The 28,000-nt window shown below is 40.9% G+C and overlaps 1 protein-coding gene across 1 annotated transcript in view; it reads left to right on the forward strand.

Moving 5' to 3' along the window:
- Window positions 1-28,000, forward strand: part of igdcc3 (immunoglobulin superfamily, DCC subclass, member 3) — a 73,280-nt gene continuing 45,280 nt past the window's right edge. Inside the window, exons 1-2 of the mRNA XM_042488616.2 lie at window positions 1-320; window positions 6,164-6,469. Of these exons, the coding sequence (XP_042344550.1) occupies window positions 251-320; window positions 6,164-6,469 (376 nt within the window). The 5' untranslated portion in view covers window positions 1-250. The remainder of the gene's footprint in view (window positions 321-6,163; window positions 6,470-28,000) is intronic.

A 28,000-nucleotide genomic window follows, 5' to 3' on the forward strand; every position in this document is an offset into this window, starting at 1 on the left:
CAGCAGCGTGAGTGAGTGAGTGAGGAGGAGGAGAGAGCGGGATGCTGACAGATTCCTGATAGATGGCTAAAATGGCGAAAGCGTGTTCAACCCCAGCGAGCCACCAAACTATAGCACTGTAGGTCGGAACATGTAGTAGCTGGAGCTGGATATATCTCTGTGTGTTTTCTTTTTTTTTTTAACCCCATCGTCTATTCACCTCACGTTGTCTACTGCAAGTGCTGGAATAATTTTCTATAAGTGTGTTTAAATGGCATCTACAAGGCGCCGCCGCCTTCTTCTTCCGTGCTTTTTGGGAATACTCCTAAATGCTTTAATCGGTAAGTGGAATTATCTCATTACCCCGAGCAGAGAGTGCAGTGCTGCAGAGTGTGATAGCTTTGTGGAGGATAACTGCTGGTTAGTGTGCTGCTCTCCGGAGCATGGTGCATGCTGCAAGCAGCGATAAGTGCGCTGCTGACCAGTAACCCTGAACTTGGCCCCTCTCCGGTGTCCGTTAGTGTTTCGGCTGAAAATGCCAATGCGGAGACTGGTGCCGGAGCCGTGTGCACTGTGGAATTTGTACCTGCAGGTTACTGAGTTACACACGTATACTTAAAAGTGTGTTTAAAGTTAAATCTAGCGTGCATTCTGCAGAACTTGAAATGTAACGACGGTGAAGTGAGAAAGTCAGATTCGTGCTTTTCAAATTGAAGTCACTGTGCAGAAAATAGTTTTTTAAAAAAAGTAGTTCTCCACATGAACGCCTTTTAATCTTAGCAGGGCTACAGAATCAGAGCCACTTTCCCAATGTTATTGTTAATCACATGGTTCTGATATAACAAATTCAGCTCTGAGGGAGGGGATGAGGACCATTAATATTTATAAAACTTCATCAGACAAGATATTAAGATATTGTAGTTTTTACATGCGTTTGAGGTTGAATTTAAAAGTGATAAAAAAATATCCTACTACTTATCTCTTAAAGCTGACTTTACTTTTCACAAGTAGATAGAGTTTCATTTCATATCAGGGGACTTCTGAAGTAGAGTTCCTTACTGGTCAGTCCTTACAGCACACCACCCCGAGGCTGGGTGAGATGACAGTGGTTATTGCGCCGAGGATAGATTAAAAGACTGGTTATTGCCTGCTGGGGCGAATATTTGTACAGATTAAATGTCAAGACTGTTCCTCTCCTCCTTTTCAAATTTCCTTTTATTTTGGCCCTTTGTTCGCTATGATAGACAGTTTCTCTCTCTATGTGAGGCCCCTGAATTCAAAGGCAGGAGAAAGTATTGAGTATTTGCAAAGCATACCACACGGGGACCCACAAAGGCCCCGACTGCAATCATAGTACACAGTGGTTCATAACATGTTCAGTCAGAGGAGCGGGGAACAAAAACTTCAGAAACCGCTCTGTGATGGATTAAGTTCCAATTAGATAAACTGAGCTCTTTTTGAATCTGCTTTGGAGATCAGATTCAGTTAAGACAAAGGCTCTTTTTTAAAAATGTCATTTAAAGAAGAGTTGATAGGAACAATATCTCGGTGCATCTCTTATGGCCTGAAGAGCTGAGGAAACTTCTGATCTTCTGAATGAAACGCTGTTGTTCATTCAGAAGATCTCATGATGCGAACATATGAGTTTATCAAAGGGTTATCAAGTGTTTGCTTTGAATGGACTGTATGGATGTAAAGTCAAAGCATCTAAGAGGAAAACAAGTGAGAACTTAATGTTTCAGCACACTAAACTGTCAAAAAACTTGTTGTTTTGACCCAAAGCTATCAGAATGTATGCAGAGTGAAATAGGACTGCTATAGAAAAATACTACAGATGAATACTTCTGCGAGAGAGGGTTGTACAGTACATTAAGAGGTTAATTGTGCAACAGCTGCCCTACATCCACTACCATGCCAACACGTTGACTTTTTCTCAGGATTCTTCTTTTGCATTTTACTACTGTAACCTCTATTACCGTCATTTCTGTGTCATTTCACTGAGCTGCTGCTTTCGTAACAAGTGAAAAGCAGATTACTTGAAACTACATGCTGATGAGCGTTAGGTCGCTGGAAATGAAAGGGTTCTGATTAATAATTTATCAAGCACAAGCCTATAGGAGGTAATGCAAGTATCAATGCTGCGTGCGTGGTCTTCCCCCTGGAAGAAGAATAAATATTGCTTTAGTGCCAGAGACTATAGGCTTTAAAAGAAGAAATTGAGCAGTTCTCTTGATGCTCTTTTCAGTAGCTCATATGTACTGGTGACTCCCTGCTGTTTCATACACATATACATAGCATACATGATCTAAATGCAAATATGTGACTTTTGCTGTGCATGCTGGAATACATGTTTAAAGTAATGCTTAATACGTTTTTAATGTAATTCCTATCTATTCCTTAAATCTATTCCTATTCAATACTCACTGCTCATGCATAGGCAAAGATTTCAGAGGGGTTGGTTGCACACAGGGGACATGTCCCCCTCAATAAAACAATGTATCCTCATAGAACGGTTCATATACCAAAATGCACACACAACAGTTTCAACTCAACTCAACTCAACTTATTATCCTGCAGGAAATTCGATGTGCAGCAGGCATCGAAACATAAAAATTACATAAAGAACAACATCAAAAATAAAGAAATTCCTGAGCTCAAGTGAAAACAAAGATACTCCTTTCACATTGAAATAGAAACTGAAAAGTTTTGAAAAATAGCACTGTAAGTAAATGCATCATCAAGTCAGGTAAAGTGCTGTGCGGGGCAATAGATAAAATTCAGCCATAAATAATCATGGTAAGATAAATAGGCAAATAAATAAGTAATACATTTTTAAGATATCATATGAATTACCACCCCATGACTGACGTTACATTATTAACGTACAGTTACGCATTTACCATGAACTTACAGAGGCTGGGTTAAGGCAAGTAAAGTTACCTTAGTTAGGTTCAACTTCAGGGGGAAGTCCCAGGGGAAAGTCCACAAACACTTGAGACTGCGTCCTTGTTTACTCCTGTCAGCGCATTGATCACATGATTGCAGCCTTTCAAATTATGTAAGATATGTACCAATTTGGGTTCATTTTTTTTTTATGTGTTAGGAAAACATACAAAGAGTTAAGCAGAACAGCCTAATTAAAAGCATGAAAGGAGCAGAGGACTTCTATTTTCACTCAATTAAAGACATTACACCATTAATTGATGTTTTTAAAATCCACCACACTGCACAGCATTTTTGATGCTCAAATTTTTCTAGGTGAGGAAGACGTCCTCAAAAGCTCCAGCGTAATATGCCCTTCCCTCCCATGTTTAAATGAAACCTTCACCCTTGCGCTCATGTAAAACGAAGGTGGCTTGCATCATTTTCTTCAAAGTGCTACTTCAGCTTTCCATCTACAGTTCAGTGAAATTAATGGAGGATAAATCCACAGCTCTTGTGCAGTGTACAAAACATTACGCCACATTTCAAACAATGACGCAGCCTGCAGCAGTCTGTCACAGCACATTTAACCGGTTATTTAAAGTGTGTTGTATTTATTGTTATGATGAATAAGAGTGCGCTGCAACAGATGGATGCTGAGAGACTAAGGAGAGAAAACAAGTCATTTAGCAATAAAAGCTGATCCGAATTGGTATTATTTTGGACTATTCTGTTATGTAGCATTTGTAAGATACAAGTCTGATCATTGCCAAAAGAGTTTTTCTACATGATGCCAAGCAGTTGCCTTGCTGCCTGTAACAAGCCTGTGGTGTGTCAGTGGTGCTTGCGTCTGCTAACTACATCTGTCTGTCAGTAGCTGCTGGTGTGTGATCCAAACTTTACTGTTGCAGCAGTAAACCTTGTGCCAGCCAGCCACACTTATCTGTCAATAGTAAGCCAGAGCATGAGGCACACTTAGCCAACACTTGTCTCTGGTCTCACCCGGTAATCCGACATGCTAGTCTCTCTTTCTACCGCATTAGGACGTGTGTGTCTGTCTGTCTCCTTATCTAACCATGAAAATCCACGCCTGTATAGATTCATGTGTGCGGACATGTGTTTCTGTGGATAGGCGGTGTTCTTGCCACCAGCCTCCACAGCTGTGCTCTCCTCTCTGCTGTACTGGATGCTCAGTGTTCACAGATGGACTTAAGCTAAACCGCATGAAGTGCAAAATCTGACTGTCCCCTTGTTTATTTTGTCCTCTTATCTCCTTTGTCTCATTAAATCTATCAAATGATTCCGTGTTATCTAAAAAAATGATTTCCTTTAATGTGCCTCAAACTGTTGTTTGTAACCTTCCACCCTCAGCAGCTCAAGATTGCATTAGCCAGTCACTCTGGCAAGATGCTTTATTCATTACGAAAGCCAAAGCCCAAGAACTTTCACATTGTTCCAGCTAATGGAAGAAACTAATTAATTGAAGTCATGAGGACGTATATACAACATCGATAAAGCTGTTTAATCAACTCAAAATCAATGACATTGTATCACATTGAACACTGAACTGTTATTAACCTGTTTGCTGCAAGGCGTGATAACATTGACTAATGTTATTTGACAGCTTTGAAAGCTGAAAATACAAAGCCCCCAGTATATTCCAGTCAATATGATCTGATGTAGAACACACTCGTGTGTTTTACATCCTCAGATTTGTCCAGAAGCCTTTTGCTCAGTATATAATACTTAGTTTATTTGAGAATCATCCATGTTTCGATGAAAGCATGAAGTGTAACTGACTTGATGTGTGGCTGCAGGCTTGTTGTATGCAATGTTCTTCCTCCGGTGGCTGTTTCCCGTGTGAAAATGTGATCTTTGTAGGAGATGGCGCTCAGTGGCCAGCATCATTTTAGAGAGCAGGGGGATCACCGCCTGCCAGCTAAGGGTTAAATATTTCTCCACCACCACCCCCTTGTTTTTCACAAGTGGTAGCACTGATGTCTCTCTGGTCCCATGGCCATTTACTTTCCGTGCTTGTTGAGTGAAAAAAAAAGGGGGTGGGTCACATAAAGAAAGGATACAGAGTGAGAAGAGAGGGAGAGGAAATGTTTCTTTACATTATACTCCATATGTGATCTTCTTGGAGGAGTGTGTCAATGAATTCCTTGTCTGCACCTAAGGGGAAGTATTCTCGGCTGGAATTTGAGGGATGAAGCCGGAGGTTCTCCGTTTTGACCCCTGTGCTTTGCTCCCCCTCCGCTGCCCTCCCCTGGCCCCCCTCCCACCAGATTCCAGGGCCTGGGGCAGAGACTGGTAGTGCTTAGTCCATCAGCCACTGAAACATGATACCAAGAGAGCCCTCTGAGCTCCTCTTTTATAGTACAGAGTCAGGTCAGGCTGTTTACATCCTTTATTTATTGTTTTCCCGCTCCCCTCCTCTTTACCATCTGAAACCGCAAATATGAAAAATCAAATCTCACATCGTTAGAAAGCAGAAAGCATCACTACAAACAAATCACATCATTTCGTGTTGAGTGGTGATAAAGAGGTATCAGGGGGACAAAGTTTCTGTCACTGGTTACAACACATACAAGACAATGCATGTGTGTGTGCATGTATAGTACAAGAGTACACATGCTCACATGGTGTATTCGATCTATAGCCTGTGAATTCCCTTGTGACTGTAGCCTGGAGGTAGCCCAGTCAAGACTTTTTATCTGTGAGCTGGATGCCTCGTGAGCTGCTATGACATAAGGAGCATTCCTCCTGTTTGTTTAGGTGTGAGGGTTGTTGTGAGAATGATATTTAGTCCCTCATGACCCTGTATTGTGTCGAGCAGGTATGGAAAAGGCATGAATGGAAGAGTAAATACAGCTTTAGCGCTGCGGCTCGAAGTCAGATTCCTAACCTTTAAATCCCAACTCAGTGTTCACTTATTATCCTTTTGTGAAGCTCCTGAAAAGACAGTTTGGCTTTTTGAAGGGTGGTTGTATGGGGTATTTATCCACAATCAATCATAGACAGGAGAGGTCAGTCCATGTTGGACTGCAGCTTGTATCTCCATACTGAGGCCGTTGTGAATGATGTCTATTTTTTCTAATATACTGTCTATTAGTAAATAGTCCCTCATACTAGCTCACTTCAAAAAAAAATCTAAACAATCCCTTTAATGATTTAGATTATAACAGCTGAGCAAACCCCATCTGCTGAGGAAAACTAAGAGCTTAAAAGGCTAAATTGTGGTTTATGTGTCTCTCTTCAGGTGTAATGTGTGAAGCGGAGCTCTCCTTCACGCTGGAGCCCAGTGACATCATCGCTGTACAGGAGCAGCCCCTCATGCTTCACTGCCAGGTGGACGGCATCCCGCCAATTACGACACAGTGGAGGCAAAACGGCCTGCTTTTAACTCAGGATCAGCATCACACCACCTTCATCAATGGCTCACTTCTGATCGCTCACTTCCAGAAGACCAAATCTGATGGCTCGTCGGATGAGGGCGACTATGAGTGCGTGGCTGAGAATTCTTTTGGGCTTGTCGTGAGCCGCAAGGCTCGTATTCAGGCAGCCAGTAAGTCTTTTCTTCTGTCTTATAGTAATTCACTTTTAAAAAGTTCTTTACATTTAGATTGATTGCATGCATTTGCTCCAAAGTCAGTTTAAGGAATAGTTTTGGGAAATATACTTATTTGCTTTGTTGCTAAGAGTTACCGTAGATTAGAGGATCAGTTCCACTCTTATATCTGTCTGTTCACTATAACTTATGTCAGCATAAAGAATGGAAACAGAGGGAAACATTTAGCCTGGCTCTGTCCAAAGGAAACAAAATCCACCTCAATTCTCCACTAGCCTGTAGCCTGTCAACTTCACAGTGACAGGAGGCAACTGTACCTGTCCGAGAAATAGTCCCAACAACAGACTGTATATAGAGATGGATTACATGACAGCTTCCCAAAACTGAAGCCAAAACATCTCAATTGCCCCCTACTGGCTTGCTGTAGCATAGTTCTTAAACCCTGCCCTCTCTGTGTTAGTGAATGGGACATGGACCAAACTAAAAACTCAAAGTTCATGTCAAATAAATTATTTACAAAGATGATTTCTGTCAGGTTAGTACAGCTGTGTGCAAATTCAGTCTTAGGTGGGAATGGCAGCAGTCGTATCCGAGGTATTTTGCCTTAATTTTTCATTTACAGAGGTGGTAGGAGCGATGCGATGTCCATTTTTATATGCAGTCCATTGTACAAACACATAACCCCCGTTACACCCCAAGGTACCATTTGGATGCGTCAGTTTTAGTAGTGATGAAACAAATGAGAGATAACGTCTTAATTAGTGCTTTAAAGATGCTGGTCCGGCTGTTGCCTCTAATTTCATATTTAATGTACATATATGAGAGTGATATTGATCCTCTTATCTGACTCTTCTTTAAGAAAATATCTCAGCTGGGTTTTAATTTCTTTCTGCTTTGTGTTCATTGCGGTTATCTTAAAATTCAGGTTTCTTCATTTTAAATGATCTCATTAACTTGAGATACCAACACAATATAGTAGTTTTTATGGATTTTGTTAGTATGAATGAATGAAGTCTCAAGTGTCCAAAGAAGAAGTCATGACCGATCAATGCAGACAACTGCATCCTCAGCCACTTACCTAAGTTTGATTTGTGATTTCCTTCAAATATAAACAGTGTAATTGAAATATTGCCATAAGTTTTCACATGTCACTCCAGTCGCATTCATTGGGGTATTGCTGTGCTGTAAATGTACTTAATCTCCCCGGCTGTGCAGTCATTTGAATATTTTAATGTCATTCTTTGAGTGTAATGAACTTTCTGATGCTCATCTACAGTGCTGCTTAGAAATTCAGGCTTTTGAGTTTAGCATTAACAAGCGCTCATGCTGAGAGTCTCCAAGCTGCTTTGTCAGAGTGCAGTAAGCTCGAAGCAACCCAGCAGCCCACTCACTGGTGGAGGCATCAAGATAAATCTTCTCTGGCTTGACCATTAGGTCTCTTATTTGAAGTCACTCTAGTTCAACATTAAGTTCTCAGCGTTGTTGCCGTGATTCATTTACAGCATTTTCATCATATCACAGTCGATCTGACTCTCTGTACTCCTCTCCTCTCTATTCTCTCAGACAAATCCACTGCCTGCCTCAACTTACTTTAAATCGAAGGCATCAGGGATGTTAACATTCCTCTGTGGACATGCTGGGATGTTGCAGCAGCAGCTTAAGTGCTGCTCTACTGTTGCACACTGTGTTGCGTTAAGACTTTTGAAGCCTCTGATATATATACTCTGTAAAACAGAGATGGACAAAGGCTCGCAGAAGCCTGTTGATTCCCGGGCTGTGTGCAGACAGCACACTGCTGTGCTGTTGTGGCCAATACAGCTTTTCCACTCAGCGGGATTGGGAGGTTAGCATGGATGTCTCACTGGTCGAAGGGTAAAGTTACTTTAGCTCAGTGGCTGGTGCTGTCAAACACATGCAACCTTTTAAGGCCTCCCCAAAGGTTCTTTCTTCTCAAAGGTCAGATTGTAGCCGCTGTTTTATCTTTTTTTTTTTTTTAATTAATTCTGCATCAGGAGAAATCCTCAGTATGAACCCTTTTTTATTTTACATGATTACTTTGACATTACTTTGAAAAGTAAGAAAGAAAGTCAAGGATATATATATATATTTAAGAACACATAGTTTATCACCTGAAAAGGGTACAGAGAGAGAAATAGAAATGTCTTGGTGACTAATACTGAGCGCAGTATTATACTTGGTTTCAATATGTGGTAGTTTTTCATATGTTATTAATTTGATGTTATGGCTTTTATTTTCTTGAAATTATTTTTTGAATCAGAGCGAGAATCTGTTCGATGGCCAGATGGATCAGTGTGCTTTAGGTAGAGTTGTGGACTTTAGTCACAACTTTGGCGACCTTTGATTTGACACGATGACATGAGATGACCTCAGAAAATAATAAAAAAAACACTTGCAACTCGACTTGGACTAAACACAAGTGACTCATGTCTTCACTTGGACTTTAGCCTACAAACTTGTTTTAACAAATAAATACAATTTGTAAATATAACATTGGCACGGCTTTTATTGTAGATGGTACTGTGACTTGTTTAGTCTTCGAAACTTAAAGTTCAGGACTTGGATCTTTAGTGCAAAGACTTGAAACTTAGTTGTGACTTGCTAAAACAATGATTTGGTCAAACCTCGGCTTTGAGTTGTGATTTTAATCTGGTGCACATCCTGAAATGGATTTAACTTTTTGCAATCAATTTAGCTTAGTATACACTAGCCTCAAAGTGAGGCTACATGTGTTTCTCTAGAAGGAAACTGATGCATATTTTGGCATATACATATTTTCTGTCTCAGCTGGGTTTTGCTCTCCTGCAGAGCCTTTCCAGTGCTTCCTCTCGTGTTGTATTGATTAGGAAGGGACTGAAGGATTACAGAAACTCTCATTCTGACCCTTGACCCCTAATCTTTTGGGTTGTATTGAGCAATCTTTCAAGGTCAGGCATTGAGTGAGTAGAGACTGTGTTGTAATGATAGCCTGTCCTTCTTTAATGGAGTCTCACTTCTATGGAAGCAACAAGAAGCCATCACTGTGAAAATAATCCTCTAGAGACCCTTCACAGGGAAGATAAGAACTTGTGATTGGAAATGTCCCCATGTTACCCATCATTACCCACTAATACCTCTGGTATTTTGGAAGATTATCCATAAGACAGTGATGTTGGTATTTCTCTGTGGATTTGGCCACGTTTCCATTGTTTTGCGGTGTATGAAAGATGCCACTTTCATTGCACCATTAGTTATGATCGTTGACTTCCAGTCTAACCTAGAAATCTTTCCCTGTTGTATCACATAAAGCAGAATCCCATATTTCCACTGTTCATAAGTGGGCATAACGGCTTTCCCACCTGCAGTGTTTCTGTTCAGCAGTCTTGAGAAGGCCATATAGATGATTTTTGTACTGTACATTCATAAAAAAGGTAATCATCCTTCATTGCCCAGCCTCTCTCAGTCCTCAGCCTCCAGGTTCCTACAGGCGCTTGTTCAGTGCAAAAGTGTTCCCCTGCCGATCAAGCCTCAATTTGTCAGGCGATTATGTTTTAGGTCTTTAATATAAGGCCTTAAAGCAGCTTAAGGTGAAGTATATTCTACTGGGATTTGGACAATTGCAGGCCTATTTCATATCATCTCCCGGCCCACCAGATTTCAGTATGGGACATAAATAATTTAAGATCAAGTGTTTTCATTTTGTTTATGAGGAGAAATGGCCCCAAACGAGTCAAAGCTCTCCTCACAAAGATCACTGACTAGTGTTTGTTTCTTGTTCTATTCCAAGTGTTTGTTAATGTTGCTGCTCTCTTTGTGTTTTTGAGGTAATTTGCTGTGTTATAGTCCCTCTTACAACAGAGCTCTGACTTGTACCACTGTGATGCAATGGGTGGTGTGATTACTGAAGCCACTTTATAGCCCTTCCAGTGGATAAAGCTTCCATCTCACCCTCCAAACTACCTCCCTCCATAAATTTCACTTTTTATTTGCTTGACAAGCATTTGTGTGAGCTCACTGTCGGGGGCTGGTATAGGACGGACGTCCCGTTGCCCCTCTAAATCGGTGGTCGGCCCAGGAAACTCTTTTTTCCTCCTAAATGTTATCTCTTTGATGGTCGATTTCTCTCTCCGTCTCTCTCTTTCTTTCCTCACTTTCTCTAGGACCTCCTCATTAGCTTACGTTCAGGAAGCTTTTCATCATTTGGATGAATGACAAGCTGGGTACAGTGGGCCCAGCCACAGCTCCTGCCCCTCCCCCCACAGCACAGCCGCGTCACCAGGCAACACACCACAAAAGCCCCCCTGTTACAAAATAGCTTTTAGGATCAATTGAAATGACTTGCTTTTGTCTGTTTGTCTGGAATTAATTGGAAAGAGTTGAAGCTCTGTTAGGATATAATTTATTTTTTTCTCCCAGTCCCATTCATATGTGGAGACTGCAATTGACCTCAGGGACCATTCGAAAAAGATTTGCAAACACAATATGAAGTGTCCTGAGAAAAGGCAAAGTCAGTGCAAACATGAGGAGGGTGACAACACAAACAGTAAAAACATGCAAGGTATAATAACCGGACATTATACATGTTATTTATTTTATTGACTCTTTCAGTATAGATACAGTGCCCTGGGCTGCTGGATGATAATTTCCACCTTGTTTAATTCTGAAATGGTCATGGTGAATTGAACTGCCGTTATAATGGGAGGCTCCTGAATGAGACTTTAATAAAAAAGAAGAACCCAGGGGGCTGTAAACGATGAAACAGGAGAAGACACAGGATGCCTGTAAAAGTGTCTCAGTTTATACCCATACCTCTCATTTGTGTGAATTTAACTGCTTTCAGGGGTGTAAATGTAAATAAGTGTGATGTCGAGCGGGCAGAGTCCGATACAAACTACATGTGGCAGAAGATGAGAAGTTGCTACATTTAAAAGCTGCGTAGATGGATTGCCACAAGCAGTAGACACCAGTTAGTGAGAGTGATTTATGGGCAGCTCCTGTTAGTTTATGTGAGAGTGTTTGTGCGTGGGCATGTGTTTGGAGGGGTCGACGGTGGCTCTCCGTCACCCCTCCGACCTTCCTGTCCCCACCCCTTTCATGGCCTCCTGCCTGGGTGAACGCTGAAGCGCTATCCCTACATCTCCTTGTGGCTTCCTTTGTCTGCCAGCCAAACCCCGCCCTCCAACACCCCCCTCCACCCTTGCTCGTCCCTGCTCGCTTGCCACGAAGCAAGTCATCTCTCTGTCATATAGATTAGCCAACTAAATGCCATATACGCTTGTTTTGACATTTAAACCTGAAGCCTCTCAGTGTTTTCTTCTAATCCTTGCAAAATCAAGATTAGTTCATTGGAAAAATTCATGGCATGTTTGACTCTGGAGCACTTTAACCATTACAGTTTTTGTGGAAAAGTCATATGGCATCCCATTTTATGCCACAAAGCAGATAAAAAATAGTCATTTCTCTCACTGATATTATTCCTCTTATTGATATTCCTTTCTTGAAAACATTACACGGTAGTAGTATGGACATGGCCTATGACTGCCCTTTTCCTTCCTTTGGGCATGTATGTGGGCTGATGTTAAACCAGAGTGTTCCCTCCTGCTGTGTAGTCAGTGCCCCTCCATCTGTCTGCCAGTGTGTCTGAACAATTGAGGAGGAAAGGGCTATTTTTTGCGTACTGATGAGGCAGGCTGAAAGGATTACATTACAAATCGGTTTATTACTGTACACCTGCGGACTAAAAACTAAGATCTGATTGCCTGATAATGCACGTTCTTTTTGAGCTGATTTAGAATTGGCAACAATAAAAATGAGATTTTATTTCATATTATTGAAGCAGCCTTTCAGAAGTGGCTCGAATCAGGCGCTTTTTCCTATATGGTTATATACAAGTTAAGGCAAGGGTAAACAACTGCCGCTCTCATTGTGTATCTCACTCTCTCTCATGCCTATAAAGATGCTGCTTGTCCTTTACGGGTTGTTTTGTATCTCAGCGAGCTGAATAAACAGCAATACTGAACGCCCCCAATGCCAACTCTGAATATATGCATTGACAAATGCTTAAGCTGTCCATCTCTCCTGTGGAGAGGGGGCAGAGCGAATTCTTATAATTTCTGAAGATGACACATCATTGACCTTGAAGCAGTGGAAAATCACTAAGGGATGCCATAATGCCTGCAGTGTGCTTTATTGTCTTTGTTTACCGTTTACGGTGGGGAACTATTAGCTGTAATGTAAACTTTTATTTAGAAATCAAACCGCTTCAGACAGTTTTAGTCACATTTCTGATCATTTCTAATCCAATATTTGTTAAATATGTCAATATTATAATCTTACAGTATTGATAATGCTGCATAATTGGAAACATAAATGGCATGCACCTTAATCTTCTTCACATGATTGCATTTATTTATTTTCCTCTATCTCCAGATGTCAGGAATGAACAGCTAATACAACAAAATCAGGAGCACAATGGTTGCCAGTGTGCTTAAATCCTGAGCTGTGCTGACAGGACTCGAGCCATGCACAGAGCACAGACATGCATGGAGAGCTAAAACAGTTTTCTGTTAGAGGAGAGCTGCCTCATAATGTGAGCGATGAGCTGCTGCACCCTTGTGCACTAAAAATACCCGCCTGTGTAAACAGCATCACTTGGCAAATCAAGACAATAAACAGGGGAAGGGATACTGACGAATGGTGAAACAGCTGGGTGATGGAAATATTGAACTGTTGAAAATAGCAGTTTTTATATTCCTCCAGGCGCACACTGTCTTCGTGTTTGACATGGCTTTAATCCTGCTTATGTCTTTCTTGGAGTGATCAAATAGCAAATGGAAACATGTTATATGTTTGTTTATATGGCGCTTTGAAAAACAAATAAGATTTGTGGCAATGTGCTTTTTACACAAGAGGAGAACAAAGGCACGATACACACATGTACATAATATGTACCTAATGCTTATACACGTATATCCACAGAAAACACATTTAACTTGGGTAAATTGAGAAAATCATATGTCACAATATTATCGACGAAATACATCTATCAATATCGCAATACTGTAGAGTTGACGATTAGCGCTTTCATGTGAAATGATTGATAAATGATAATCAATTTGTGGATAGAATGGCCAAGTAGGTAAAGACAAATAACAGAACAGCTTGGACAGTCCAGTAAGTTTGGAAAATTATTGCTCTGTAATGCATGCTTTAAAACCAGGAGAAGACATTACTTATGATACTACAATAACTGAAATCAAAGACAAAAGACAATACCTAACTAATCACTAGAGATGGTAGCCATGCCAACTGACTTGTTTTGTTAGAGTTTTAAGAATTGAAGCAAAGCATAGAGTCATAAACAAACTATGACATCAAGCAATAATAATAAGAAGACAGGTTGATTTAGGACAGCCTTGATAACTGTCTTTCTCATTTATAGTGGTTGCCATTGTTGCTGTTACTCCTCAGTGGTTTCGCCACTGCTTGATGATGACACTGGATTGATTATCGCTGTTTCCTGTCACAATGTCAGACCAATCAGTCAACTTGGTTGAGTGGGTGAATTTCCAGTTGTGGACCCATACTATAATTTTTCATAAGTTTTATGAGGAAAAAGACAGACATTTAAGGGGAAAACCACCTAAATTAAAAATTAAAATATGTTATTTAGAAGGAAGAAGGTAGACTTATTAGTCATGTTTTAAACAAAGTTTAAAAAAACTAAATTACATTTTCCTTGATCCTGCTACATCTTTGGAGTTGAAGGATGAGTTGATTAAAATCAGCAGCTATTATGAAGATTCCACCTGGTTGCTTGGACATGTTGCTGCTGCTGGCATCATTCAGTTCCTGCAGTGCACTGAATTTGCACCAGAGTCTTGTGTCCTTATGGCTCCCAACCAGGTCCGCCCTTCCATATGGGATGTTAGGGGTTAAACATGTTTCTGTGAAGATGTACACAGAGCAGTCTCTGATTTCCCCTTTCTAAGTGAGCCTCAGTCGCATCTCATCCACTTTATTCTCCTGTGACTGGACATTAGCCAGAAGAAGGTTTGGTAGAGGAACAGCTCTCGGTCTAAGCCGGGTCAGCCGCGCCCTGATGCTGGCTCTCCTTCCTCATCTGGCGCTTTCAGTTACGTTCTCCCCTCTGGTCTGGCTGGCCACTTGGTGTACGCTGTTTGTTCGGGACCCTCACTTGGCCTGCTTCATTCAGTCCAAAAACCACACTACTTTTCCCAATGTTGAGTTTCTATCATAGAACAGCCGTGCTTCAGCAGCAGAGGCCATGGAGTCGAAAAAATAGAAAGATATTGCAAAGAAGTAAAAAGAATTTGAGGAGCATCTACGTGCGCTGCCGTCGTCATAGCAAATGGCCTAGGAAAGTTCAGTTAGTAATTGTGAACATGAGCTACTCTCTTAAATCCATGAACTGGAGAAGCAAGTCTCAAACATTTGATGTCTTCAAGTATAAAGTCTGGAGCTGCTTCATAGACCCATCAACGGGAGCCTGATTTTGTGGACCCACAGAATGCTTGATATATATTTTTATTTCATTGAAGTGTTCTCAGTTCTGGCATAGAAAATGTTCCCATACACTCGGAACATTTCCCTGGATGCTCTCAGTGTCGTTTATAACATCTTTACCAAGTAATTGTCTATTTTTTGAAAATATGCGTAGTTCCACTTTAAGTCATGGTACAAAGTAACCAATAGTTCTTCAATCATCAGCATCCTGGATTCCAGTCTTTTTTAACTGGTTTAATTATTTTTTTTCCCCTTTTAATGGTGCTCTTTAGACATTTAGCTAACATATTTAGCTCTTATTCAGAACGACTTAAAATGCATAGGAACACTTTGACCTTGTCATTAGAGGGTGCTCCCTCCTGCAGCTGCTGTTATCAGCTGTGTACACTGTAACTGATCATCCGGATAATGCCCATTCAGATTATGTCTTTTTTTATTTCATTGTCCAACAGAGCAGCGGTAACTTTGAAACAGACTCTAATAACACTAACAAGTCCTTGTACCGAAAGCAAGTGGCACATGTGCTTTTGACAATATGATGAATTTAAAATAAAATAAAAATACAGCTGGCCTTTACCTGTTCATTGTATAAAGATCAGATCAGGTCGTGGTTGAAATTCAAGTTCAATGTTGAAGTTCAGTGAAGTCTGTGTTGCTCTCCGGATGTCTCTGGACCACCCGAGCTATTCTCAAACAAACAAATGAAAAGGGGGGCCTAAAATTCCTGCTGCCTGCTTTTAAGGCTCATGGGAGGAATTCCTTCGTAACAGAGGTGAAAGGTGAAAGAGAGAGCAGAGGCCGGGCCAAAGGTTGGAAAGGTCGGGCCATTTTCCAAATGCGGGAGTCTGGCTTTCCAGTCTATACACAGCGATGTTTCATTGACTTGTTTTGATTTTGACAAATCCTGTATGATCTTCTCACTAAGAGTTTTGTCTACATGAAGCATGTGTTAGTGACGAATCCTGTGTTTTCCTGCCAGCACGTGTGCCTTTTCATCATCCTTTGGTCAACTCTCCCTTGGATGAGTGTGTTTGAATTGCAGTCCTCCAGAGTAAAGACAAAAGTGGTAGTTGCTTCTTCTTTAAGAGCCTATGTTAGAGTTTGAACCGTCATGTAGTGTTAAGATCAAACTGTGGATGTGCTTTAGGTTAAGGTTGGGCAATTTCATCAACAAGGGAAGAACAAGAATATGTGGGTGTGTATTGCGTGTGTATGTTGGTGTTCCTATGTTTCCAGGCTTCACTAGGGGCTTGGCTAGCTCTCACTACTGCCCCGTCACCGCGCTTCACTACACTTAACAGAACCTTTATGGCCAGATTGGGCAGTTAAAAGCCTTTACGGGGTCTGCACCATCCACCAATAAAAACACCAAAACTCCCTCTTCCTGTCTTCTCCTCTGGCAGACATTTTGTTTAGCATGTGTTAAAATGTGAGGTAGTTGTAGAAGAGATAATAGTAATTATAATAGTGTTATATCTCCCCCTCAGTGTTCACAACACACACACACACACACACACACACACAGAGGGCCCCTCAGTCCAGTTTTCCATTTTGTTTAAGCAGGGATCAGGAAATCTCTCTGTGGTGGCCAATAAGCAGAAGAGTCGGAGACAAAGGCCAGTCAGTGATGGGCAGGCAGCAGCTCTCCTTTGGGCCTCAGCAACCTCTCCCCTCTTTAGCCTGTGTGTGTGTGTTTGTGTGTGTCGGGGTACCTCTCGGAGCGGAGCAGCACCTATTGTTGGTTGTGAAATGCAGGGCAGTGGAGTGGCTGGGAACAGGCAGAGGCTGTGGAGATGTGCAGCCTCTGGTGGCTCCGCTTTGTGACGGTGGCCTGAGCGTTTGTTCTCCTGACCGACTCAGCTAGCTGTGGCTGAGGCCCCCTTTTGTCACTGCTGACTCTGGATGGGTGTGTTTCCCCTTGCACCCTCCCCTCGCCTCCTTCTCCCTCTGTTTCAGCATTGACTCAGAGGGGTTAGAGGTCACGAGGGGCTGGACGATGGGGAGGGGGGTTTATCTGGGAAACGGTGACCTTTTTGTGTGCACTAGGGCAGAATACCCCTCCCCCTTTTTTTATTCTCCTCCTATTACGTTCCCCCTCCTCCAGCACTCGGCCTCCTGCTCATTCCCCAGTGGGGACCCATCCCCCTGTCTGCTGGCCCCTGGGCAGTGGCAGTGACCTTGGCTTTGGCAGTGAAATTAGGTGGCCCAAACCTGCCACAGCATCACAGCTCTCACCCTGCCCTTTCCCAAACAAGCAACGCAGCAGCCTGGAAGAACAAGCGCAAAATAAGCACATTTTCACTCACTCAGAAAGGACATTTATTTGTCTCTGTCATGTGTTTTCTGCTCTTCCACAAAGGCTGAACAGTCGATGCAAATAAAAGCCAGTCCTACACAACAAAATAGTTCTTTACTATTACCGCGGTTATTTTCATGTGTGTTTCATACATCACTGATTAAAGTTGGACTTAGCTTGAGGAAATGCGTGGCACTGTTGCAATTACAATTGTAATGATTAGGGCCTGCATTAAAGGTATTATTTGACCAACAACATGCTAGAAGACTTATTTTTCACTTTCAGTGAAGGATAACTGTTATTTCTGTATAGGGAATAAAGAGCGAGGGCGAGCATGATACTGTGAGAGATTGTGGGAGTAAATGATGGAATGGGCTCAGGGTCTGCGTGTGTGTGTGTGTGTGTGTGTGTGTGTGTGTGTGTGTGTGTGTGTGTGTGTGTGTGTGTGTGTGTGTGTGTGTGTGTGTGTGTGTGTGTGTGTGTGTGTGCGTGTGTGTGTGTGTGTTGTAATCATCATAACAATCAAATACTAAAATAAGGGATGTACTGAAAAAAACATGAGCTCATTGGGATAAACACTAGAAGTAAAAAAACAATCCATACCCTTGTTTTTGTGTAGTTGTCACAGAGAGACGGAGCACCTGAAGTGTTTGGGGTTAAAAGCATGTCAGGCTCCAGTGTGTGTGGAGTCGGTCACCAGGGATGAAATGAATTCCACAGGAACCAATTAGAAGAGGTTGCTGCTGGCATAGGATGAAAGATTTCTGGGATGGCCGATTTCCTTCTGACAACCTGTTTGCAATGTCTATGGTTTGTTAGCATGGATCACTTTTGGGAATCTAATGAGCAAGAGGCTTATATAGCCATTTATTATTATTACATATTGTCATAACATTCAGTGAAAATTTATGATATTTGTGACTTAAGAATGATGCAATTTAGTGTGGTTTCTCATCCACATGTAACAGACAAATATCAGGACTTGCAATAATAAAAGAACCACCAGAAGTTTCAGTAACCACTAACTATGATAAAACCTGCAGTGTGATTAACCCATCGCCCAAAGGTGGTGCTTGTTCTCTGGACTCACCTTATGCACAGATCTAAAAAAAAAAAACTGGGCAATTGATTAATGAGGCACAGCCATTTTCTTATAGTCTTTGGGCACATGGGACTACTGTTTTTCTAAATGTTTCTATGTATTTTAGTAAGAAAAACTATTTGAATGTGCCCAATAACTATTAAAAAAATAAGCAAAATCAATGTTTGGTATCTATAACCTCATATTAAATTGAGTTAAAATATGCACACACATAATAATAATATTAATGTTAATAATAATAACTTTATTCTAGGGCTGTCAAACTATTAATTTTGTAAATTGCAATTTATCGCAGAATTTCAATTGTTAATTGCCATTAATCTCATTTCGTAATCACATGTTTTTAATTCCATTCCTTTGCATTTCAACAGTCAAGTTATGAAGGCCATATTTACAAGGAAAAGCATTTTAGTTAAGGTTAAATTAAACAAGGGATAAGAAGCAAAATATATCAGAAAGAAGACAGATGATACTGAGAAACAGATAGAAATGATTACAAAAAACTGTACCTGTTTCAGTAAATACAGTAAAAAGAATAAAAGCATCAATCAAATATAATAATATCATGGAGTATCATACACAATTATAAGGTAAAAAGGTAAAAATATGCAATGTAAAAAATAAATTAATAAAAGGGAAAACGTAATAAACACAACATACTCTTTTCAAAAAACCTGACTGTAAGTATCAATACATTTTTCATGTTATCCCAAAATTTCAAAGTTTTGCTGTCAGATACTTGCCCAAAGTATGTCCTTACCAGATTTCAAGACTTTAGACCCATCAGAGAAAATGTTGCATTTCTCTTTATCATATTTAACATAGTCTTTGGGGAAAAAATGGGCCAATTATTTGTTTTGATTATTGATCTTTGCATCATTTCTGAACAATCCCTTATTCCAGCTTCTCAACTTGCCTTATGTCTTAATAAACTTAATATCTTTAGTTTTTGGACATATGAAGACATCATCTTGGACTTTAGCAAGTCAGTGTAGAGCAAAAAGGTAACTGATTAATCAAGAAAATAATCAAGTCAGAAATACTTTATTTATACGTGGTGAGATTGTGAGAGCAAGTTATATAAAATAAAACAGCTAAAAGCAAGAAAAATTAAGAAAATGAGCAGATTGATCAATAATCCAAATAAATGCAGCCCACAGCACAATGTGCATTTATTCATAAGTACTGTGTGATAAAACATACTTTTATCGCGTCCTTTGAGTTTCCTTTGATGGTGGAGTTAATTCAGTCATGATGTAGAAGTGTAGGTGACGTAGCAGCATTAATTTGAATGATTAGAGCGGCAGAGCGTCCATCAGTAAACCATGCAGGCAGGGATAGATGAAAGCAGAGAGAGGTGGGGAGTAAAATAGATGGCGCATGTGTCGGTGGTCTCAAATGATCTCTGGGCCCCTCTGGCTCTGGAGGCTGGACCTTGAACCAGGAAGGAACATTCCATTCTGATGCTGTGCTGTGACCTCTTGACCTCGGCAGCTTTGTTTCAAGGGCAGCTTTCGACAGGCAGCAGGATGCAAAGCAACAGCGGCGGGCTCGCTTAGCTTGAAGAAGCACGCCTCTACCGTTAGAACATGCGGGAAAACTGCTCCCCTGACCCCATGCTCGTAATTCCTCACTGTAACACACACGTTATTCCCTACGCTTAACATCAAATAAATGCACTGACATGGACATGTGGGCTCATGGTTAGTGACTGTACATACCTAGACCTGCAGCTAGTAAAATGCTAGTAACTAATGTACAGTGTGCGTTCCTTCAGTAGACAACATGAATCAAACACTGAACAAATTAATACTTTTGAATGCTGAAATTAATATTTGAATGTGTATTTTTCAAAGTGTTTATTGTGTCCTAACAGCAAATGATCTTCAGACAATTGCATTGCATCAGACACTCACCGTCCAAACTGAATCTGCTAAATATATTACATCATGTAAACAAACCACATGGCTATCAGCTATCAGATCAGACTGTAGATATAACCACTTAAAAGATGGGTGAGTAGCCTGCTTGCTATCTTCCTATGTGTGTACTTTTTAAACAGAAAACATGATTTATGATTTACTGTAAACGACTCACAATTTAAACATCAATCAAGCCAGTTTTTACAAGTCATTATTGGTCATACCAGCAACTTTTTCATACACCTTATTGAGGTTTTGGTAGTGAAAAGAGGAGGTATAGATTATTCCTCATTTCAACTTCACCAGTTGTTCACTGTCCATTGCGGCGATTTCAAAGCGAGCCATAGATATAAATAGAATCAGGTCATGACAAAACTGACAAAAGTTGCTTCTGATGAACAATAAAGTTTTCTGAATTACAATCTCACGTTCAACCATTGATGTTAACTTCTAATGTTACAATATCAGAAAATGTAACATCAGAGATGTTTATTAAAGTTGACAGTGAAATGTTAATTGTTCTGTGCCTAAGCTTAATCATTGCCTAGCAACAAAGCTATCACCTAATGATAGTCTGATTCTACATGTTGCTGCTTTTTCTGTTGTGATCTTAGAATGAATAATATACTAACCTCCTTGAGTGTCGCCATATTAATTGTTTATATCAGGCAAATCCAAAAGTTCTTTATGGTCTGAGTTCTCTGTTGTGTAGTGTAATCCTTCTGTAAAACATGTACGTAGGAAAGTATGTGAATGATTACATTCATGATGCAGCCAGTTGTCTATGTGAACATGTGGCCAAGAACCAAATGTATCTCCAGCCTGTTAGACTTGTTACTGAGGCCTGTTTTTCTCCCAGAATGCATCATTGAAACATTTAATTCAATTACCACGTCAAGTGATGCAGTAGCAATTTTAGGCTCCATCGTAAGAGATGTTTCAGCGTTTTCAGGCGCTGCACAGAGGATGAGATGTGTTTATTTTATAATCATATAAAGAATTTGTGTCATCTGTCCAACTGCGGCCTTTAATCATAGTTATGAATGTGTCTCCATTTTTTTTCCTTTACAGAAGTGGTTTCATGTCATGTGTAAGTAAGTCGTAAGGCGGACCGTTTCATTGCCTCAGCGTGAAAAGATGAAGCATGATTCTAGTTGTGTAATAGCCCTCTCCATTTGCAAGCATAGGCATTATTTGTGAGTGGGGAGACAGTTTTAGAGGGTTAGCTGGCTGATGGCAGGTTGGAAGAGCCAGTGATATGTGCTTATGTCTGACAGCTTATGGCAGTGCTCCTCCCATCCACTGCAGGGAACAGACGAGAGGAGTGCATGACAGTCAGAGAGCCACGACCTCAGGCTGCTTGTGTGTTCTTTGTCAACCTCTGTGTTTTGAGGACAGTAGTTCACATCACATCTCATAGATGAGTACACAAGCATGATTATGTGAGCGCTCAGAAACATCCCAGATGTTGACTTTCAGTCAGGGAAATAGTCATTCTTTGTGGAAGTAAAAAAAGGATCTATTACATGATGAGCTGAAAAAATGTTTATCAAATAGTTGTTTATTAGACAATTAGTGGAATATGACAGGAAACTGAAAATTTCTGAATTTGGGTTGAAAAAAATCAAGCAATTTGAATATGTCACTTTCTGACATTTACAAATAATAATGTGAATCGAGGAAATAATTGAAAATAATTTTTAGTTGTATTCTTAAGGCAGTCTATGCAAACTATCACACTAAAAGAAAAAATATAACAAGAAGTAACCAACAATTACTGTTTTAAGCTGCTTGAAACCACAGTCTAGCTCTAATTGAAAATCCTGATATTTTATGTACAATAAGAAATACAAAGACAAAGCCTATCTTTTTATTCCATTGTTCATAAGCCTGAGCCTTGGGATTCCTTTTTCTATAGAAATAAAATATTTCTCTCAATTTATGTAAATCCAGAGCAACCCTTTGTTTACTCAAGTCCTGAAAATGGTATTTCATTATCTGATAGAGTAGATATGCCATTGCTACAAATACAATGTCTGCGTCTTTGTTTGCACACACGCTGTAGGTAGAGGCTGAGACAAAGGGCTTTCATTTCTCACCCACTGTCTTGAAACGCTAAGTGGTTATGACAGGTCCTGCACTTGCCTCTCCTCTTTCCCTTCGTCTACTCCTCTTCCTCTGTGGTTATTTTTCCTGGTGAATTGGTGTGAACTAGGCGCTCCATGCAGGGGGCGTGGCAGATGAGTCGCACATGTGCGTACAAAAAGAGCTAGGGGTTACTGACTGCGTATTAGCATGAATTCATCAGGATTAGCCAGTTTGGAGATGAGTGGGGGGCTGGCTTCCTCGGATCAGCAAGGGGCAGTAATATCCCTGGTGACCGCAGTCAGCTGGCAGCCTGAATGGAGGGAAAGAGGGAGGGCAAAGACAGTGAAAAGAAAAGAATAGCAGGCAGACTTTGAGTTTCCAGCTGTCTCAATAAGAGGATGTGGCGGTGACAATATCTTGACGTCACAAAGCGAGGCAATGGCAATTCTCCATACATTAATGGCTGCTGCTCTCTTTGTTATTATCTCAAATGCCCCATGCACTTAAAGGGCCGCTGTCACTGCAGCTGCCATGGAATTACTTGCCATTTATTCCACTGCCTCTCCATTTGCTCCATGTTATGTTTTAAAGCATTAGCACACACAACAGTTCTTTCTCCGCTTACATGTGCATGCATGTGTGAATATATATTGCTAAAAGTTTGTAAAGACGTGCAGTGGTTTGCAGAAATATGTCCCACCTATCTTGTTGACCTTGATTGATGTTACTGCATTTCTTCTCCCAGTAATTGAGCTCATATTTACAGAATAGAGCATCTGGGCTTTTGATACTCCCTGTCTTTATCCTCCATTTAGCCCAGTGTGAGCCAAGGCCCACACTGGCTCTCAACAGAAGGAGATAATTTACCCAATACTTTTTTATGAAGCATTATTTTGCTTTTTTTATGGTGTTCCTCATTTCTTCGTCATCACTCCACTCCCTTTGTCTTTGTCACAAGCTCCTCCTGCACTATGTTGTCGTCCCGTTGCCCCCCACGAACGCATCTCTGTTTGCCACACACGTGATGGCACTGTGTTGCCCGGGATTGTGATTAATGGCCGCAATTCAGCCTGAAAAATTCCCTTGAGTGGGTGCCAGTTGGCTTACGCAGAGAAGAAACTCATTACTGCTGTCAGTTGAGCTGACGGAGCAGGGAGGGGTGTGAGTGATTGTACGTGTGTCTGTGTGTGCGTGCATGCGAGGGGGGGGGAAACTCATTTTTGTGCATGTCAGTGAGTGCATGCATGTCTGTCCACCTTTGCCATGTATAAGCCATCATGCGTGAATGAAGTGTGTCCACTTGTTTTAAGCAGAGTGTAAAAATGACAGTGTGTCCCAGGGCTGGTATCCAAGTAACAAGGGACTGAGCCCGGTATTGTTATCACCCTGGACACACACACACTTAAGGCTTTTAATGGATAACCTGTGTGCACAATGGTGCATTATGAACACCGTCATTCTCCTCCACAGTATGTTACATATGTTTGGAACATACGGATTTTTGTTTGTCCTTTTCTACACGCTCATATCTCCATTCACAGATAAAGGTTTTCTCTGTGGTAAGGTACATATAGTGGATAGTGCGGATATTCCTCCTACTCATTAGTCCTATGTTAATGGTAATACTTGTTAAATTACTGGAAAGGTTTTCATTTATAACAGGGTAATTGGCTGACCACTTTTAATAAAGATCAGGAGGTAATTAGAAAGTAAAGTAAGGAATTAAAAGAAAAGAAAGAAAGGGCAGGAGAGAAAGCAGTCTGAAATGAGGTTTGGCTTGCATAATATGGATAAGCAGAGGAGAGTGCAGCTCACAGAGAGATTGCAATCTGCATTCAGTGACACCTCAAACACCGCCAAAATGAAGATTTGAGGACATGCTCATATACATTGCACATATGGGAGTTGGTGCCATATGTGGCTCAGGCTTTTCGCTTCTTAGATTTAAACGAATGAACCAGGGCTGTGAGATAAATCTGATTATGTTGGTTAATTAAAAAATGTTTGTACAATTTGTATTGTCATGTCATGTTTTTGTGCTATGGGCTATGTGTTCTTTTTATCTCTAGGACTGACAGGAACCCTGTATTCTGAGAGCTGAAAGCAGTGGTTGAAATATAAGATTTAAGCAGATTAGACTGGTATGAAGGGGCATATTTCCTTTCTTACATCAGAAGCACTTGAGGTCTGATCTGACATGGATGGGCAGCCAAGGCAGGGAAGCTAAAACAATGGCTTAACAGCAAGACATGAATTAGGGTCTCTGCATCAGCCATAATGCATGAAAAGACTTAATTTTAATTATGTTGCTTGATGAGAAAAGGCATTCTTGGGGATATCAGGCACACACAGTTGACTATTAGCATAGCAATGTATGCTCAAAGTCCATTACTGGCAAAGAAGTGAACTATAAAGATAGAAAAACAGCAGGCCAAGAGCAGAGCCCTGAGTTACTCCCATCTTTCAGATCAGAAAATTACAATTATTATAGAAAACACACTGGCTTTAACCACTCAAGGTGATTGGTGTCTCAAGCCTGGTGGCCAGAGACACCAAATTGTTTTTCCAGTTGGTTTAGGAGCATGCAGTATCTACGGTGTCAATGAGATCCAGTAATAAAAGCACTGAAAAGGAATCTGAATCAATAGTAAGCAGAAGATCATTTACCACTTTATTAAGTGCAGTTTCAGTGGAGTGAGTGACAGGCCCTGACAGCAGATTGAAAAGATTACAGAGATTCTGGATCAAGGTCTGGTTTCTTGAAGGAATACTTTGCTGACAAAGTTGACAGTTGACAGTGCTGTCAACCACCTGAAAAAAAAAGCAAACACGTCATTTTGTGTCATCTGGCAGATTTTGGCTTGTGGATGAGCAGGGAATTCCAGGAGCTGGGAGCTCTGGGATGCCTTAACACCATTTATCTGCACAAACTCCCTACAGCACAGTGACACTGATTGAAAGTCAGCAAAGTATCCCTCTAAGTAGAAGTTTAACCATACTGGTCTTAAAGATAATGGGGTGGCAGTCGTAAGTGATAATTTAACATGATTCGGCATTGTAGATTAAGAAGGCAGGTAGTTTGTTTACAAGCCACCACCAGCTGAGATGTTTCAAAATAAATAGTCTGATAATTTGTAAGAACCGAGACCAAGATCTGAGAATCAAGAAATGAAGCCACGTGAGTATTGGAACTGAAATTATTCAAGTGAATATGAGAACTTTATCAAGTTTTTCTACCTTGAGTGATGAGTGAAGCCTTAGGTTCGGCATGTCTGATGCCATCTTGGCTTTTGGAGACAGAAATGACCATACTTGGCCAAAAGACTGGTGCTTCAGAGGAGTGAGGGATGGATCTGACTGAGAGGCAGATGATACCAGCGGCAGACAGTCTGTCACTCAAAAAATCCCACCCTTAATTAGGTATAAATTTAAGCCTTAATTAAAATGTAAACAGGTGAGTTACATATAAATTCTCCACTGTGTAGTTGTCATGAATCAGAAAATTAGCTATAGAGACTAAAACCGTTTTCCGCACCAGACTCTAAACATGTTTATTTCTTCTATAAAGTTTGGCATTTTACTATGGGGGGTTGACAGGGATTGACTTGCTTTTTGTGCCAGGCTCAAGTAACCATTCAAAGAAATCCAGTTTTTGGCACATCTGTGTTGGCTTCTTTTTTCAGCTCCAGAGGTTTCTGCTTAGAGGAGACATGGATACTTGTCATTGTAAATAATGTGCCTTTGGGTCATAGTAACCATAGTTATTATATCCAGCCTCAGGTCTTATCATATCTGGTATCGCCTACATAATAGGTGGGAGGACATTTGTTAGTCTCAACACAAAATATACAAAAATGCATGCAAGCATTGTGGGGTAGTCAAGGATGGCTGGTGTTTGCTGGAAGTCATTTTGAAAAAAAAAGAATTGGTCTATATTGTTGAGCTCTAGACTGGAGATTTATAGGAAATGGACCACTGGAGAATTCAGACGTGCAGCTGTCAGTTTGTTGATGGATTTGTTCGTGTGAATTTTTGACAGGACTGCATTTTTGGAAACTGTGATGTGAGGATTTGGAAACCAATAGGGACACTGATAAATGCCCAGTGGGAACCACGCAGCTGAGGCACAGTGGATCTCCCTCTTACAACTGCCAGAGGCTTCGTGTGTGTGTGTGATTTACAAAGCCGTTTTCAGCCGTTTGGGGAGCCCAGTTTTCAGGGTGCTGTGAGATGCAGTGGAGCGCATGGGTCGGTCCCGCCCTGCGTCTTTCAGATGTCCCGTGGGAGTGCCAGATGTGGGGTCATCCATCTACCCCTGGTTCAGGCCAGCCCCCCTCAAAATCACTGTCAGATGCATAGTTAACACGGCATGCTACGCTCTCAGAGAGGACCACACTCACACATCAGGCTATATTCATCTCAGAAATTTCTCTAGACTTATCTTCTTTCCACCAGCAATATTAGATCGAGAAACAGCAGGACAAAGGAAAGACTTTTCAGTCGAGATCCATCCTGGCTTCTTTAGACTGGCCTCACTGCCCAACAGTTGTCCTCTAATGAGGGGGAAGTAATGAGTGCTGGACTGAGGAGAATTGTGATGCCAAATGTCCGTCCAGGTTGTTATTCAGAGCTGCTGCTGTCTGCGGGCCTCGCTTATTTCTGGCTTCACAAAACAAGAGGCGGAGACGAGCCAAAGAAGAATTTAATGGCATTTCCATTTGAATATAAATGTTATCTTACCCCAGATGTCTCTTAAACGTTTCAAAATATTTCAAAGTCTCCAACACCTAGAAACAACAAGACAGGACAGGGATAAAGCAGTTGTGGGGTTTTGCTTTTGTGCAGAGGGCGTACAGTGAATGAGCTGAATAACAGACAGCACATAATTCATGTGGATATGTGCTCATATATACTGGTCGAATGACGGCAGAGAGGCATCTCATTTGAATTCTAAAGCAGGCAGTTGCATGCTGAGGTATGGGCGATATTAATTAGATATGTGGCCTCCGGGCAAGTAGAGAATGGCTCTGTGAAGGCATAGCCTCTTCCCAGCAACAATCAGGTGTGAAAAAGAAGAGTGACAGATTATTATTTAAGGGCGCATTACTCTCTGCAATAAACGCACGGAGAATGATGTTTTTCATAAAAGCGTAATTTCAAAATTGACAAAAAAAATAGGAGGTTAATCACTTATTTTTTCCTGACTTGTCTCGGTGACGCTGTTGTGCTACGAGTTGTATGAGCAGGATTGTGTAAAGAGTGCATGTGTGAGTAAAGTAGGTGAATTTCTTCCACTACTACCAATGGATTTTGAACACAGACCCTTAAGGAAAGCTTAACGCTCCCTGAAATGCTCAGGAGAAAATGATTCCATTAAGTTAAAAAGATTTACTCTCAGCTACTGAGCAAGTTAAAGAAAAGAGAAAAGGTAGGAAATCAGCAGTCTATAGAGAGCCCCAATCCTGACCCACTTACAGGTTAGCCGCTGGTAGCTTTCAGTTCTTGTTGTCTTTCCAGTAGAGGCTTTCTTTTAGTACTCTTTGAAAATACTACTCTGAAAATATGTTTTCTGTTAAATAGATATCGATTACTATACT

This window comes from Plectropomus leopardus, chromosome 1 (genome assembly GCF_026936395.1).
Source record: "Plectropomus leopardus strain MGB_pleo_1.0 chromosome 1, ASM2693639v1, whole genome shotgun sequence".
NCBI lineage: Eukaryota > Metazoa > Chordata > Actinopteri > Perciformes > Serranidae > Plectropomus > Plectropomus leopardus.